The 15073-nt window shown below is 40.9% G+C and overlaps 1 protein-coding gene across 6 annotated transcripts in view; it reads right to left on the reverse strand.

Annotated features, from left to right (window-relative positions):
- The window catches only part of rapgef1b (Rap guanine nucleotide exchange factor (GEF) 1b), a 62435-nt gene that overhangs the window by 25238 nt on the left and 22124 nt on the right, over positions 1–15073 (reverse strand). For 5 of the 6 annotated variants that reach the window (XM_080418932.1, XM_080418928.1, XM_080418927.1 and 2 more), the window contains exons 2-8: positions 10340–10485; positions 8262–8440; positions 4941–5097; positions 4248–4336; positions 3644–3808; positions 2789–2839; positions 1610–1724 (exon numbers count right to left, since the gene is read on the reverse strand). In XM_080418932.1, the coding sequence (XP_080275058.1) occupies positions 1610–1724; positions 2789–2839; positions 3644–3808; positions 4248–4336; positions 4941–5097; positions 8262–8440; positions 10340–10485 (902 nt within the window). The remainder of the gene's footprint in view (positions 1–1609; positions 1725–2788; positions 2840–3643; positions 3809–4247; positions 4337–4940; positions 5098–8261; positions 8441–10339; positions 10486–15073) is intronic. The other variant, XM_080418930.1, reaches the window with a different exon arrangement.

A 15073-nucleotide genomic window follows, 5' to 3' on the forward strand; every position in this document is an offset into this window, starting at 1 on the left:
ATGTGGATCTCCAGCCTGTGACGTCAGTCGTCATTGATGTCAGTTGTCTACGACATACCTATGATGTATGACTACACATTTGCGCAAGGTTTCAACCAGATCCGGGACCCATTTACTTTCATTTTAAAAAGTAAAGTTAAATCATTCATAAAGTATAAAACATAACTATGTGAAAAGATCTGCAAATTACTGGAGCTTTTCAGTTAGCCTACGGGCAGTGTGCACAAGAAAGTTGGCACCGATCGGTCCAACGTAGGGCTGAACGATTTTGGGAAAAAATCTAATTGCGATTTTTCTGACTGATATTGCGATTGCGATTTGATTGCGATTTTTTAATAATAAAAAAGAAAAAATCTTTAACATTTTTTTTAAAGTCAAGCTTCAGTTTAGTATTCACTGTGTAGGCTACATTTAAAAAGTAATTGGAAGTAATGGAACATTACCAAATGGCATACCATTTATTTACTGTTCTAGATTCTATTAAATAAGGATGAGAACTAAAAGATATGAATTGCTTCATTGCTTCCAACATGTATCTTCCAAGTACTTTTTTTCCCATGTATATATTTAAACATTTAGCTGGAATAGAAATAGCTTATTTTTGTAAACAACCCAACATTGAACTTGTTAAGTCATTAACTTATGGCTCAAGAAGAGAAGCTTTTTCTGAAATGAAGTTCAATAAATAAAAATAAAATTAAACAAATAATTACCTTTTTGTGTAAACAATTCACAGCAGTGAAATAAGTAGGTATTTCACTTATGGCTAAAGAAGCATATTTACTGATATCCAGTATTTAGCTTATGTAGATTAACATTCAACTAAAATGTAACACTTTTTTGTCTCACAAGGCAAAGTCCTCTCCTACTGTACATTGTATTACTACTACTCCTTGGAAGTGAAAAACTCAGAATACATAACGCAGTGGTGGAAAGTAACTAAGTACATTTACTTAAGTACTGTATTTGTACTTTACTTGAGTATTTCTAATTTCTAATACTTTAACTTCTACTCCACTACATCTCAGAGGCAAATATTGTACTTTTACTCCACTACAATTATTTGAAAACTTTAGTGACTAGTTACTTTTCAGATATAAATTATAATATTGTAAAACCTACATTAACCACTTTGGCCCTATTTTATAGGGGGGGGGGGGACTTGCTGCCCTCTCGCTCCCTAGAGAGAGGCAGGCAGCCACTCTGGAGAGAAGGAGACAAGTCCCGCGGGTGCTCTGGGATTAATATGAATATTAAAATGATTTATTATGATAAAATAAAAAATAAAAAAATCGCGGCCTTTGCGATTAGCTAATCGCGTGGTTTCAAATCGCGATTTCGGTTTGAAAACGATTAATCGTTCAGCCTTAGCTAGCTCCGGATAAACACACACAGACAGTTAAACAACCACACACACACACACACACACAGACTGACGCTCTTATAGAAGGCCAGCCTCCTGCAGAGCCACGGCGTAAAAATAAAAGCTTTACTCAATCCCCGCCTGCATTTTAGTGTAATGTTGACTGACTGATTTATTTTTTCCCTCTGTGATAGCTGTGGCAGCATGACATATATTGTCCAATATCTCAGGTGGTGAACCTCTCACCTGTCTATGAACGCTGCATGGCAAGCTAGACCCACGGCTCATAGGGGCGACCACGGCAACCCGGGTGGGCGAGGGAGCCGACTGGCGCTTCTTAGGGGGCAGCGCTGGTGGAGGACTGGTGACAAATAAATAGAACGGGTTCAATAACGGGAACAGTAGAAGTCGTTTTCAAAAACAATGCGAAATAGGAACAGGAAGGAAAAAGCACACAGAACACACTTTGTCCCAACATGTATGCACACACAAATGCATGTATGAATACATGAACACAACATATCCAGGATATGTTCCTCCCTTCTGGAGGTAGGTAACAGTGAAATGACAGCGAGGGTGTCTCTTGTTAGCGTCTCTCAGCTTTAATATAAATAAAGCTCTCCTGCTTGTCAGACTTTCATTCTTCCAGTGGATTAACGCTGAGTTAAAATGGGACTCAGGACATGATCGGAGGGCCAGTGAAGCACTGGATGAAGCTGAATTCACACCAGCAGCGGCAGTGATTTCTACTGCTCCGTTATATCGTGGATAGTGGAAGTGGATCGAGCCAGCACAGCTGCTCGGCAGCTCGATACCCGTCCCTGGCAGCTTGTTCGTAAAAATGTATACATTATAGGTAAGAAATAGGCCCTGCGGTTGGTCAGTCTTGATTCATTCCATCTACAACTGCTAGTTTAAAAGTTTATCAATATTTGCTACTTTCCATACAGCAGTCTGGTTTCTATCTCAATCATGAGTGGGTGCGCCTAGTCCACGGCTACTTCAGAGCACAGCATGTTTCCGGTTTGTCTGGCGCTCTATCTCGCCTCTCCACACAACGGCAGTTGGCGGCAAAGTTGAACTTTGCCGCTTTTTGCTAGCTCCACCTCCTTCCACGGTCTGGAAAGCGGCGGTCGCTCCTCACCATAGATAGGCTTTGAATTGAATCTCGCCACTTTCTCACAATGCGGAGGCAGCATGCAGCTGCTGGTGTGAATTCAGCGTAAGTCAGTCACACACTCTCATGCACTGGACTGTCTTCCGATTGGATGAGAAATGCTTGCAGTGAACAACAGGATGGAACAAACTTTGGGACAAATCAAACATGCAAGTCAAAGCACTTTCATCCAATCCAGCAGGTTTGTGAGAGACTGGGGCGGGATGTTATAATGCTGAGTTAAGTTATGATCCTATGAGCTGACATACTTCTCCTTCTGTGTGAGTCTCCTTTGGCCAGCATCAGCACTCAACTGTGCTCTGTTCCCCGAATCCAAAGAGAAACCACAGATCAAACAAATGGAGAGAGAGGGAGACAGAGCAAAACGAGTAAGAAAGGAAGAGACAGGCCACCAAACCAAAACCGCCTAAAGAGTGACAGGAGTTGAGGATTTCTGACTAGATCTAGAGAAAAAAAAGGAAAAAAAAGAAACCCCCTTGCAGACATATCTACATCCTGAAACACAAACCGTATCATCATATTGAGAAGATAAACATACTTTCAGGAAAATTTCAGAAGCTCCCAACTTTCCATAAAAAAATGTGGAACAGGGGATCCACATGGGAAAGACATGGCTCCAATGTGGATCTCAGACTTCATGAGACCAGCCAGTGACATCAGTCATCTTATCATGTCGGTCATTTACCACACATTATGAATCCAAATTTGAGCAAGGTTTCAGCCTGATCAGAGCCCTTTTGACTGTGATTATAAGTTAAAACATACGTGAAAAAATAACGTGTGCATACGTTTGGCGGTGAAGTTTGGCAATCTGTCTAGAGGTTTGCAAAACTATCTCTGGGGCACACGCCATAAAAACCGAGACAATGAATGAATGTACGAATTAACGAATGAATGAAAAGTGTCTTGTGAATAATAAGCCTGACATTCTTCTCATCTCAGTTCCTTCATCTGAAAAGTTAAATGAAAGGAGCCAATAAAGAAGCAGACTGCAGTGGAGGTGGTGAGGTGATGAAGAAGAGAAGGCTCATCTCAGAATCGGCGATGTGCACATCGCTGAGTCTGAGATGCACATGAGCAACGTGTACATCCGTGTTCCTCACCTGAGTTCCGCCATTTTAGCTTCAGGAAGTGGTGGCTTGGGTGGGGCTACGTCTTCATCAGTTGTGTCAGAAGCAGCCTCTCCGGGCGTGGCAGCAGGCGAAGCCATCTTATTGGAGACCTCCTGCTCTTGGTCTGCCAAGGGGGGCGGCTCAGGTGTGCTACTACTGACAGAATGGAAAGACGTCGTCTGCTGAGTCATCTGGCTTTGCAATTTGCTTCTCAAATCTGATCGATCTCTGACCAATGTAACGATGACAAATACAACTTATACTAAGTTGTATGACGGTGTTGCTCACAGAAAACGGCATATCTACAAGCTCACAATGTGTTGCATTGTGTCGCGCTTTGAGCTTGTAAATCTGTTATTTTTTCGGTCAGCGACACCATCGTATAAGGAAATATAAATCAGGCTTCAGTGTCTGAGGTGGTGTCAAACCACCTAGGAATGTGGTTCAAATGCGATTAGCAAAGCTGTTCGGGCTTGATGAAAAACAATCCGATTCCATTATGGATAAGCCAAAAATCGGATTTCCACTGCCAGTCTGAACATGTGCCTAATGTGTACATGCATGTAACCCAGGGGGCGCACAACATTGCCCTCACCTTTCAGCTGTGGTGGCAGGGGATGTTGGTTTGTTTGGGGTGGTGGGTGACGGCTGCTCTTGTTTCTCTATGGTTAGTTTCACCAATTCCTGCTCACAGAAACAGACAACAGTGATGCCTCCGTTCTCTCCAGTAAAAAACACAGCAGTTAGCTACAGTCAATAACACCAAACAGACAAAAGGCATTCATAACCCCTTCTTCTCCATAACTGAATGTATAGGAGCAAGTTTAGTTATAGTTTAGTTTATTTGCACACAATGATACAGGTATACAGTTAAACAGGAATTCCAAAGAGTATTTGAAATGTGCTTATTATAGGACGACTTCCCCCTTGTCATATGAAAAATTGTAAACTAAACAAGGAAGAGACTTTTACCTAAATTAACTAAAAACATATATATGTTTATATATATATAAAATAATCAGAGATATAACAACAAAATGACAAAGAATTGCAAGAGTTGGAAGTTGGTAATGCAAGCCTAATGATTGGGTGTGTAACAAAACACACTTTTTAAAATTAGGCCAGATGTATACATTTTGTCAGGTGTTCAGGCAGATTGTTCCAAAGGAATGGACCTTGGTATTGAACTGTAAATTGACCTTGAGTAGTCCTATTTGGTGCATTACTAAGTGGAATGCAGCTTTGGTAAGTTGCTACTACAGTAACTTTCCTTGCATCCTTCTCTCACCTTGACTCCGTCCAGCACTGCTTTGATAACAGTAGTAACCGCCACTACGTTCTCCTTGTCCTCCAGGTCGATACCGTCCAACATCACCTGGTCAGACCAGCGGATGAGGTTGGCAAGACTCTGGTACACACGGTTGTGACAGGAAGACAGTGCCGAACTGATAGGAGGAAGAATTAAGCACAACAAAGTTTGGATCAAAAATACACTTTTAAGATCTTTACTCGGGCGTGACCAATAAACTATGCAAACATTTTTAAACTGTTGATGAAATTGATGCCTCAATTCATGTAAGGTAATGCCTTTATTCGCGGTGAAAAATCGCTTCATCGGCACATAATATGTACATTCTCTGTGGATGTAATCATGCCACCATCAACCAAACCAACAAAACCAAATCAAAAATATATATATTCAGGTGAATTAATCGCTAATAAAATATAATATAGATAATAAAAATGGCCCTTTGGAAAGGACAAGAATGAAACCACATTAATCTATACTACTGTATATCTACCGCTAAATGATGTGTGGTGAGCTTGGATATCTGCTATTTTCACTGCACATTGTGCTCAACACCGGCCTGTGATGTGTATAAATTAAGCATATAGTCCCAGGCTGTTTTGCCCACAGTATAATGACATGCCCAAAGTAGGGACCCCAGGGTTAATTTGAGGAACTAGGTAGCTAGGGGGGTTGTAAAAAGCTTGTCTACCATAATGCTAACTGTACACTTGTATCTGAACAAGGAGGTGTGGTGCTGCTTGGGTGTAGTGAATCGAGTGTTCAAAACCAACAACAAGGTGTGGCCCAGGCCAGTCCCAACATGCTACCACTGATTCACTGCCCTGGAATATACCTCCAGTGTCTCTACATGGCTCATTCCTAAGGTAGGGTTTGGAGATGTCCGTAGCTAAGGAGGATAGACGAAGTTACGGTTTGAGTTATGGGCGAGATTTTTGGAAGCTAGAGGGGTTTGTAGGCCTGTCACAATTATTACATAACCGTCTAATCGCAATTATTTGAGATAATCACAATTATTTTTGCATAATCGTCATAATAGTTTCCATGTTGAAAATTTTCCATTTTGAAATATTTAAAAAAAGCAGAAATAGTAGATCTACAAGCTTACAACGCGTCACTTCGTGGTGCGTTGTAAGCTTGTAGGTCAGCTATTTCTGTATACATGTATAAAATTGAAATGCATATTAAATATGTTAATAATTTAATACATTTAATAATGTAAGTTGTCATATCTGCCCTGTGCAATTTTTGATTATGAAGCCTAAAAGGCAAACATAATTTTTTATGTTCCAATGTTCAACGCCAAACACACAATTAAATCGTTAATCGCGGTTATTTGAGTGACAATTAATCGTCAACTTAAATTTGGAATGGTGACAGCCCTAGAGGTTTGTCCTAGAATGTGGATGAAAGCAAGGGCCTATGGGTTGCACTGTCATTATAACTAAGGCCCTCTGCCTTGAAAGAACAGTCAGTAAAGTCAACTAGTAGTCCCAGAGCTGAGGTAAGAGAGACTCAAGCCTTTAACTATTACACAAACATTCTCTTAATGGAGCGCAGCGGATAGCGTGTCGACCACATAATCACATCATCCCTGGTTCAGTTCCGGCTGGAGACCCGGTTCATGCTTCTCCCTTTCTGCTCCCTGTTTCTTGTCTCTCTACTATCTATCAAAATAAACCTAAAAGAAATAAACAAAAATCAGGCTAAATAATTATGACTTAAGATCGTGTCACGTGAAGATCGGTAACTGCTACCTAGTACTTGGGTAAGCTCAAGTATAGATTATTAATCGACTGTTTAGTACGGGTATACTTTACTGTGGTTCTAGCTAATGCACGTTATGTGTGTCAACATTTTTGTATTTACAATTTAGGCATTTAGCAGATGCCAGAGCGACTTACAAGTGCAACATCAGAGTAAGCAGAGTAAGCATGAACCCTAGCCAACAAACAAGGTAAATGGTCTCATAACTAGAGTCTGCAAAGAGAACAAAGTAGTGCCTCAAAGAAACTAGGATACAAGGTAAAAATCAAACCTAGCATCTGTCTAAACAACATGCCATCTAAATAATATTCTTAATATTTGTGGTCAAGAAGAAACAAGTAACCAATAGTATATCTACACACACAGTATAGTATAGTATATACACAGCATATATATATACAGTATATATATATATGTATGTAGGCTATAGGAAACATTGGCAAGGAGTCCTGGTGCTAAAGCTAAAAGTACATCTAACTAATCATCTAGACTAGATCAATCAATCAAAACTAATCATCTACACAGTGATAGGGTACCATTTGACTCTGGGAGGCTGGGATCAAATCCCCAGGCACTGATGCCTATGAAAAGTGTGTAGCATCCATCCATCCATCTACCCATGAATACAAAAATTACTAACTGACATACAAATCCTGTTACCTTTGACCTCCATACGCATTGACTAGCAGAGCAAAACACAAAGAGAAAGAGAGAGAGAAGTTTTAACACGTCTGTCTGACAGACATTCCAAGACCAGAGACACTCCAGTATGTCTCATACCACAGCGAGCTTAAGTTTACCACAAGTGGCAGCCAAGAAAACGGACCCATTCAATTACTTACTATAAATATATGCTGGCATTTTGTCAAATTCCTTTTGATTACAAGAAGCTACATTGCTAATATAGTGCTATGTCAACAGAGTGACAAATGAATGCGATGTGTAATTCTTCAGCTATTCAGTTTGTATAATTCCAGGATGCCTTTGGTTGAGGGAGTCCTGGCCTCTGTCGCAATTTCCCCTCTGCCTTCAGAGTAAGTACTGTATTTATTATAGCATAACATTCTAGCTGTAATAAGTCCTCTGTGCTTTACAGTTAAAACATGAATGGCATCAAGAAGCAGTCATGAGAAAAAAACGAATGAGCAATCTTGATATACATTAAATCCCTAATTTAAAAACATTGAGGGAATTAAAAAGAAATACTGCCTCATATAGCTTTGAAGAGGAAACTTTATAGCTACCCCAAAATACTATAAATCCTCTTTTGGGGGGAAAAACATGAGGATCAAACAAAGGCTAAAAATATCCATTCCACTTACACACAAGATATCTCAAAATGTAATGGGTGGAATGCCATAAGATTTGTGTAATTTATAGAAGGATATTTTTAAAACATGTGTGAAAAGAAATTAGTGGAGCCCACAAGAAATGTGGCGTTGATGGGTCCAGCGGTTTTGCAAGGTCACACACACACACACACACACACACACACACACACACACACACACACGGTGTACAAATAAGGCTCACCTATGCTGTATGCGGGCCTCCAGCTGTACTAAAGGCAGGATGGCTTCCAGCACCTTGCTGGCCGAGCCTGGAAGCATCTCCAGCACCTTCTTCTCCACCACCATCTTGTCTACAATGGTCTTGAAGTAGCGCAAGGCGCTGACCACCTCCTTTTCTTGCTCCTCCAGTCGACTCACCTTCTGTAAGAAAAGGAAATAGAGTCAACCTACAGGCAATTTTGGATTGGTATTTCCCACTCCTAACCTATCACACAGCCCTGCATTTTCAAACTGTAACCATATAGCAATGTATGCATGCGGACTATACAGCTTGAGCTTATACCGAAATATGTGGTTCCCAACATTTTTAGCTCGAGACCCAAAAGAGAAATTAGATGTCTGCCCCGGGACCCGGGGAGATTGTTTGTTTGTTTTCTTTCTAATTTATTGATTTAATTTATGAAATTCTTTTTCGAGGGAAAATGTTGAAAAATCTTTTGAAATAATAATAATTCAAAACAAAATGTAAGAAATTACAATAAAAGGGATGATTACTCGCGACCCATAAATGGGCCCCGACCCACTGTTTGGGAAACACTGATTTAACCAAAATAACCCTGGCATCCCCATTTGAGGCAAATCTAAAAAATATTTCATTTTTCTTTTCTTTCTTACTTTCTTTCTTACTTAATTTTCAAAGAATTGCGGATCTATCGGCTATTTTAGCTATTTGTTGTACAACTACGTCCTGTATACTATATAGGGTTCATATTTGGACTTCAACAGAAATGTAGCCCAACTCTGAAGCCATAATCAACCCACAGGTCAAAGCACAATCTATCAAGCAATGTGGCACGGAGCCATCTTTGTACCACAGCAACATGCTCTATCAGCGACTGTATCAGCTTCTCTAGTGTTATAGGGCTGTTGGGAAATAAAACTCATTAAAACAAAAGCCTTGAGAATGGAGTGGAGGAGTTCATTCAGGAAACACCCATTCATGCGTTCTCTGGGCGCACACACCTGCTGCACTGAAGCCAGACAGCCTCTACTCTACACTGGCAGGCTGTGGGAACCCACAGCGGAGCTCGCACACACAGACACAAAGCAGAATAAAGAATAATACACAGGAAATCAGCTGTCTTACCAACAACAAACAAATGAATTGCATGTATAATAGGTGGGAGACAGACGGACGTACCACAATACACGTACATTTTAAGCTTGAGTTATACCTTGGCCTTGTACAGACTGCAGGCAAATCAGATTTGTTTCTCAAATATGATCTGACTGCCCACACTGTTATTTGCAAGTGATCAGGTCGGATTTGTGTATTCAGACATCGTCGACCTGTGCTATGTGCATCGATTGCTGTGTGTAATGCTTAACTTATACTGTGTTGTATGCCGGTGTCGCACACCAAAAAATAGCAAGATCTATGATCTAAGTATAAATCAGGCTTCAGTAGCCTCGGAAACCCAGGCTTTTTTTTTTTGTTACAAAAGAAAAAAAGCCTGGGGGAGCGATGCAGGAACGATGGTCTTGGACCTTGTTATCTCCTAACCAATCAGAGTGCAGAGGGGCGTCGCTCTAAATTTGGTGACGTCAGCGTGCTCCGTGCACAGGCCGAGGGGGGGAGGGGAGGGGAGGGGAGGCGGGACATAGATTGGTGAAGCAATAGGAAGCCACGCACAAATCCAGGCGGCTGTGTTTGGGTCCGCCCTTCAAGACCATGGATTGAGCTTGTAGCCTCAGGCTAGGCTTCAGTGACCAGACTGAGAAATCAGATTTGAATCACGTTTTCACCTGGGAATGTGGTTCATATCTGATAATTTGTTTCATATGTTTTGTTATGTTCAGACTTGATAAAAAACGCTAGCATTCCCAAAATCTGGGCTGCCAGTCTAAACACAGCCTTACAGCGCAGGGATCGCACACCGAAAATAGCCGATCTGCAAGCTCGCAACATGTGTCACTGCGACACACTGTGAGCTTGTAGATCGGCTATTTTTGGTGTGAGCCACTCGTATAAATCAGGCTTTACGGGCACATGAGTCCACATGCACACACACATACACACTCACGCGCACACACACAAACCTTATTGACAGGTTTCTCAGCACTCTTAACTGCTGGCTCAGGCTGCAGCTGTTTGCCCTTCTTTGAGGGCGTCCTCTTGATCTTGGGAGAATGGAACTTGTCCATCAGCTTCATGGTGAAGGATGAGAGGTGCGACCGCTGCGAGTCTATGGAAAGAACAGATGAGTGGTCAGTCAAGGAGGAGAGATAAGAGTCTCATGAAGCATTAGAAACCAAAAGTATAAACATATATTTATAGCCGTTAAATGTTTTTTGTTTTGTTTTTAACCTCATGGACCGTGGCATCTGTATTCTGGGGGCGAACATTTTGCGAATATAGCAGGTGTATAATCTCGCAAAAATAGATATTTTCGGTGAGGATATGTATTTGTTGGGCCTAATAGACCCATGTGGATACTCCGGTCAATGAAGCATATTTTAAATGATTAACTTGTATTATATACCAAATCATCATGATGTCATCACAATAACAAATTGACTTCTGGGTGTATAAAGCTAGCAGTTTCGCATTGGGGCAGTATCCATGCTATACTTGTGTCATTTAACAACATTATTAGTTTGATTACGGTATATCAAGAAAACCAGCACCTCTGGACGCACAAAGGCATCTCATTGTATTTCGATTCCTGGTAGGAAGTGATTTTATGGGAGGTTGGGCACATTTATAACCTACATGATATATGACACGGTTTGTCACACGGTGACAAAATTAATGCACATACAGAGTGTATCCGTTTAGACTTCAAAAGCAGGAAACAGAAAAAGTCTAGTTCTTAGTTCATTACGTACAGAGCATTTAGTTAAAGCCCCCAAACGCAAAATGATTTTGCTATAATTGTATAATTGTCAGTGTTTTGTTCAAGTTGTAGGCCTGCAGGTAAGCTGGGCGGATGTGGCACATATACTCGGACATACCCCCTACCCGTTTGTTTGCATTCTGACTTGGTCTATATACCCTGTTATTATATCTTGTTTGTTATATGTTAGCACAGTCTGCGGAGCATGTAACACCAACATTTCACTGCACATACTGTAGTTGTATGAGTGAGTGAATCATACTCGTAATGCCGAAAAACAGAAGTGTTCACCTCACAGCCTTCACTAACTAGTATAAATAAATGACAGTTTTGTCCAGGCTCCTAATATGAGACGGACGCCAAAATACGTTTTGTTGAATATGTGTTGAATATGTGTCCAGGTAGTTCCAAGTTCCAATACCCATTCAATTCACATTGAACGGTATGATCCCCTCAATTGAGGAGGCTGGTCATCAGAAATGTGTGCAGTTTACAGCCAGATGGAAGAATTAGGCTACTTTGTGTTTTTCTTAATTTATTGTGCACGGTTTTATTTTAAAATCAATCAATCAAACTTTATTAAGGACACATGGTTTTAAATTGTATTCAAATGTTTTTATAATGTGTGTCCAAATGCTCTCTTTGTTAATGCCCTGTCTTAATGCTTAATGGTTTGCGTAAAGCACTTTGAATTACCTTGTTGTTGAAATGTGCTATAATTGCCTTACATAATAGTAAGATGCATCATAATAATAAGTAATTTGACAGTCTGCTGTCAGCAGCATGTTGGATGTGTATGGGGATAGAAGCCTTCCACACTCTTCAAACAGCGCTCATCCTCTTCCTCAATCTCTGTACACCAAACTGAATCAGAGAGATAAATGCTATACAGCGGTGTCAGCCAGGAGGAAAAGAGGGTTTTATCAGTGACAAAACTAAACTCTATCTGTGTAATCTCCCCACAGTCTGGTGGCAGTAGGATTTGGCATTCCACTGCCATCAGCACAAAACACTGGGCGCTGAATAGCAATCAGCAACATCATCATCAACAACAGCACCACCACACATACTGGGTTTCTACCCGTTTTGCCCTTTCATTTGCGCCTTTGATTGACGTGTCATTCATCAATCCTTATTCTCCTGTTTCTCCATCCATCGTCATTAATCTCTATGAAAACAAAAGCCTCATTGGCTTTAAAAAAAAAAAATTATCTAGTGGTTTGTTCTAGAAAAATATGACTGAGATGAGGCATGCCATTACAAAGAAGTGAGTAGACCTCCACTACAGAAGTCTTCACGGATCTACACAAACCGAAAGAAAATACCCGACAGTACCTGAGATACGTACACTACAGGTTCGGGTCCATGAAAATAGCCTACAGCTGATTCAACAAACCAGTAAATTACACACAATGAATGTCTCTTACTCTCTTTAATCAACATTTAATCTGGTTTCTAAATCACACACACACTTTTTATTTAATTATTTATTTATTCAACTACTGTCACAAAATGTATACAAGGTAACATATCTAGGAATTTAATTATTAGCCTAGTTATGTCAACTCAAAAAGAAAATGAGATAAGCAGAAAAAAATCTTTTGATCGTGAAGCATCAGATGACGAGATAGACACCATAGCTTTCATTTCAGGGTGGATATAAATAGTTGGTGTTCTACCTCTGTTAGTCACACCATCCATGGAGTAGAGACAGACAGATCTCTCTAGACAGCCAGAAGGGACTGACAGAGAACACAAGGGCAAGAGAGAGAGCTGGAGCAAGCGCTAGAGAATAAAAAGAGTCATTCTGGTGACTAGACACAGTAAAGACCCAGGGGAAGGGGATGACATGCTCAGATCAGCCTGTCCTGGTAGCTGTCTGAATCAATAGTTGAGTCTGGGACTTGAGGTGTTCCTACACTCAACAATCCATAGTGACAGACTTCTGCCGATGGTGTGTCACTATGGTGTGACCAGCATTTGAATACCTAGTCTAGGCCTTTTATAACTGTCCCCTGAGGGTACACATGCCTTCAGTATCAGCACTGCCATACAGACACCTGTAGGCTATGCATGGATGGTATGGTTTCACTTCATGGCTAATCTATGCATGTAGAGTGATTATATGCTTTCTGTTGAACAGTTACATTTATATATATATTTTTTTTCCCCCACTAAAGCCCTGCTGTCTAATGCCTGATTTACTTGGTTGCAGGCTGAAAATAGCAGATCTGTAACGTTCACAATGCATTCGCAGTGCATCAGAAATATCTCAGAAATTCTAACGGGCAGATTGCCATGAAACATGCTGAGCACCTTCTGGAGGATGAATCCTAACCATTTCAGTGACACCATGACCTTTCCTCTAGCACCACCCTCAAGGCAAAATGTCAACTTTGCGTTTTGCACAGATATTTCAGAGTCTAATAGGCAGAGTTCAGAATGCAGCCTTCTGTTTTTGGTGACTTCAGCGCCACCTTTTCCACTGTCTTATGTTGCTTCCCCACATCACACCATGGTACGGGTACAGGACAACAAGGATTTACTCTCTGACCCATGGCACAATCATTCACACACTAGACCTGGTGAGTGAGTGAGTGGTAGAAAGAGAGTGAAACAGAGGAGAGAAAATACATTTGAAAGAGGCTCGCTGAAAAGAGAAAGAAATGTATGTGGTCAATGCTAAAAAGCGATGATGTTGGCTTTGTTTGTCAGTGGAAACAAAGAACACAGTGTATGTTTTGTTATCCTTCACAGCTATATATAGCTTGTAACACTACGAATTTATTCTGAATTTATAAAACATCCTTTCATCTATTCAGATTCATAACATATTTCTAAGCCGTGTCTGGGTGGCAGACAGTTACTAACTGGTTAGGTATTGCATAGCTGCACCCATTCAGTATGGTTAGTGCCAAAAGGCACCTACCCCAGAGGGGTAGCTAGAAAAAGTAAGTATCGTTTAAATAATCGTTCTAACACAAATGGCATTCGCACCAGACACCACAGCTACAGTATAATGACAACGACAGTGGTGAACGAATATCAATGGGAGCACTTTCAAAGCAATCTGATGATAGATAGAAACAATGGAAGCCAATCAAAATCCATGACCGAATTTACAGGGCATCAGAACGTCATCATTGTGGACGCTCACATCATTATCGTTCTAGTTATATCATTCTTGGTGTGGACGCCCCTTTAGTCTTGTTCGGTCAAACAAGCCCAGGCCTCTGAAGCTCTGCTGCCTTGTTACTGACATCAGTAAAGAGGGCTGGCGCAAAAGTCACCAATACCCGAGAAGGAACACTGTCACTCAATCACCTCTAAGAAAAGCCAAGGAGGACTTTGAGGTTACAGCTATATTCCACTTCCCCTGCCCAGTTAGGAACCAGTGACATCAGCAGTGAGTCACCTCCATGATCAATACAGAACGGCCCTCATAGGATCAGCATTACCCCCACAGCTATACTGTACAGTGTACATCAGGCACGTATGCACACTACAGGAGTCAGGATCGTCTCTTCTGCTGACGTTTTATACACCAATTCTATACTCTAAACTTTACAGCATTCACGCTCATCTGTTTTGGGGGAAGGAAAAGTCCCTCTTATACACTAGAGTTCAATGGAAGTCTGGCTAAGCCTGGAAATGACGTCATTGAGACTGAAAGCCAGGGCGAGACAAAGAGAGAAGAAAATAAGATGTATCGTAAAGTGCTCCGTCATAATCGTGAATCTTTAATGATCAACATTCCCTCCACCACCAAAGATGTGGGGCCAACCATTCTTTCCCGACTGCCTCCTTCTACCCAGTTACAAGACAAGTGATGTCATTAGCTGTGAGGAATTTGTGACTGAATGTGGCTTGTAATGGAGTGAGTGACAGAGTACAGAAGACATGCAGTGAAAACATTATTTTTCTTTTTTACTTCTTA

The sequence above is a fragment of the Gymnoscopelus braueri genome (assembly GCF_963280865.1).
Source record: "Gymnoscopelus braueri genome assembly, chromosome: 22".
In the NCBI taxonomy this organism is placed as follows: Eukaryota; Metazoa; Chordata; class Actinopteri; order Myctophiformes; family Myctophidae; genus Gymnoscopelus; species Gymnoscopelus braueri.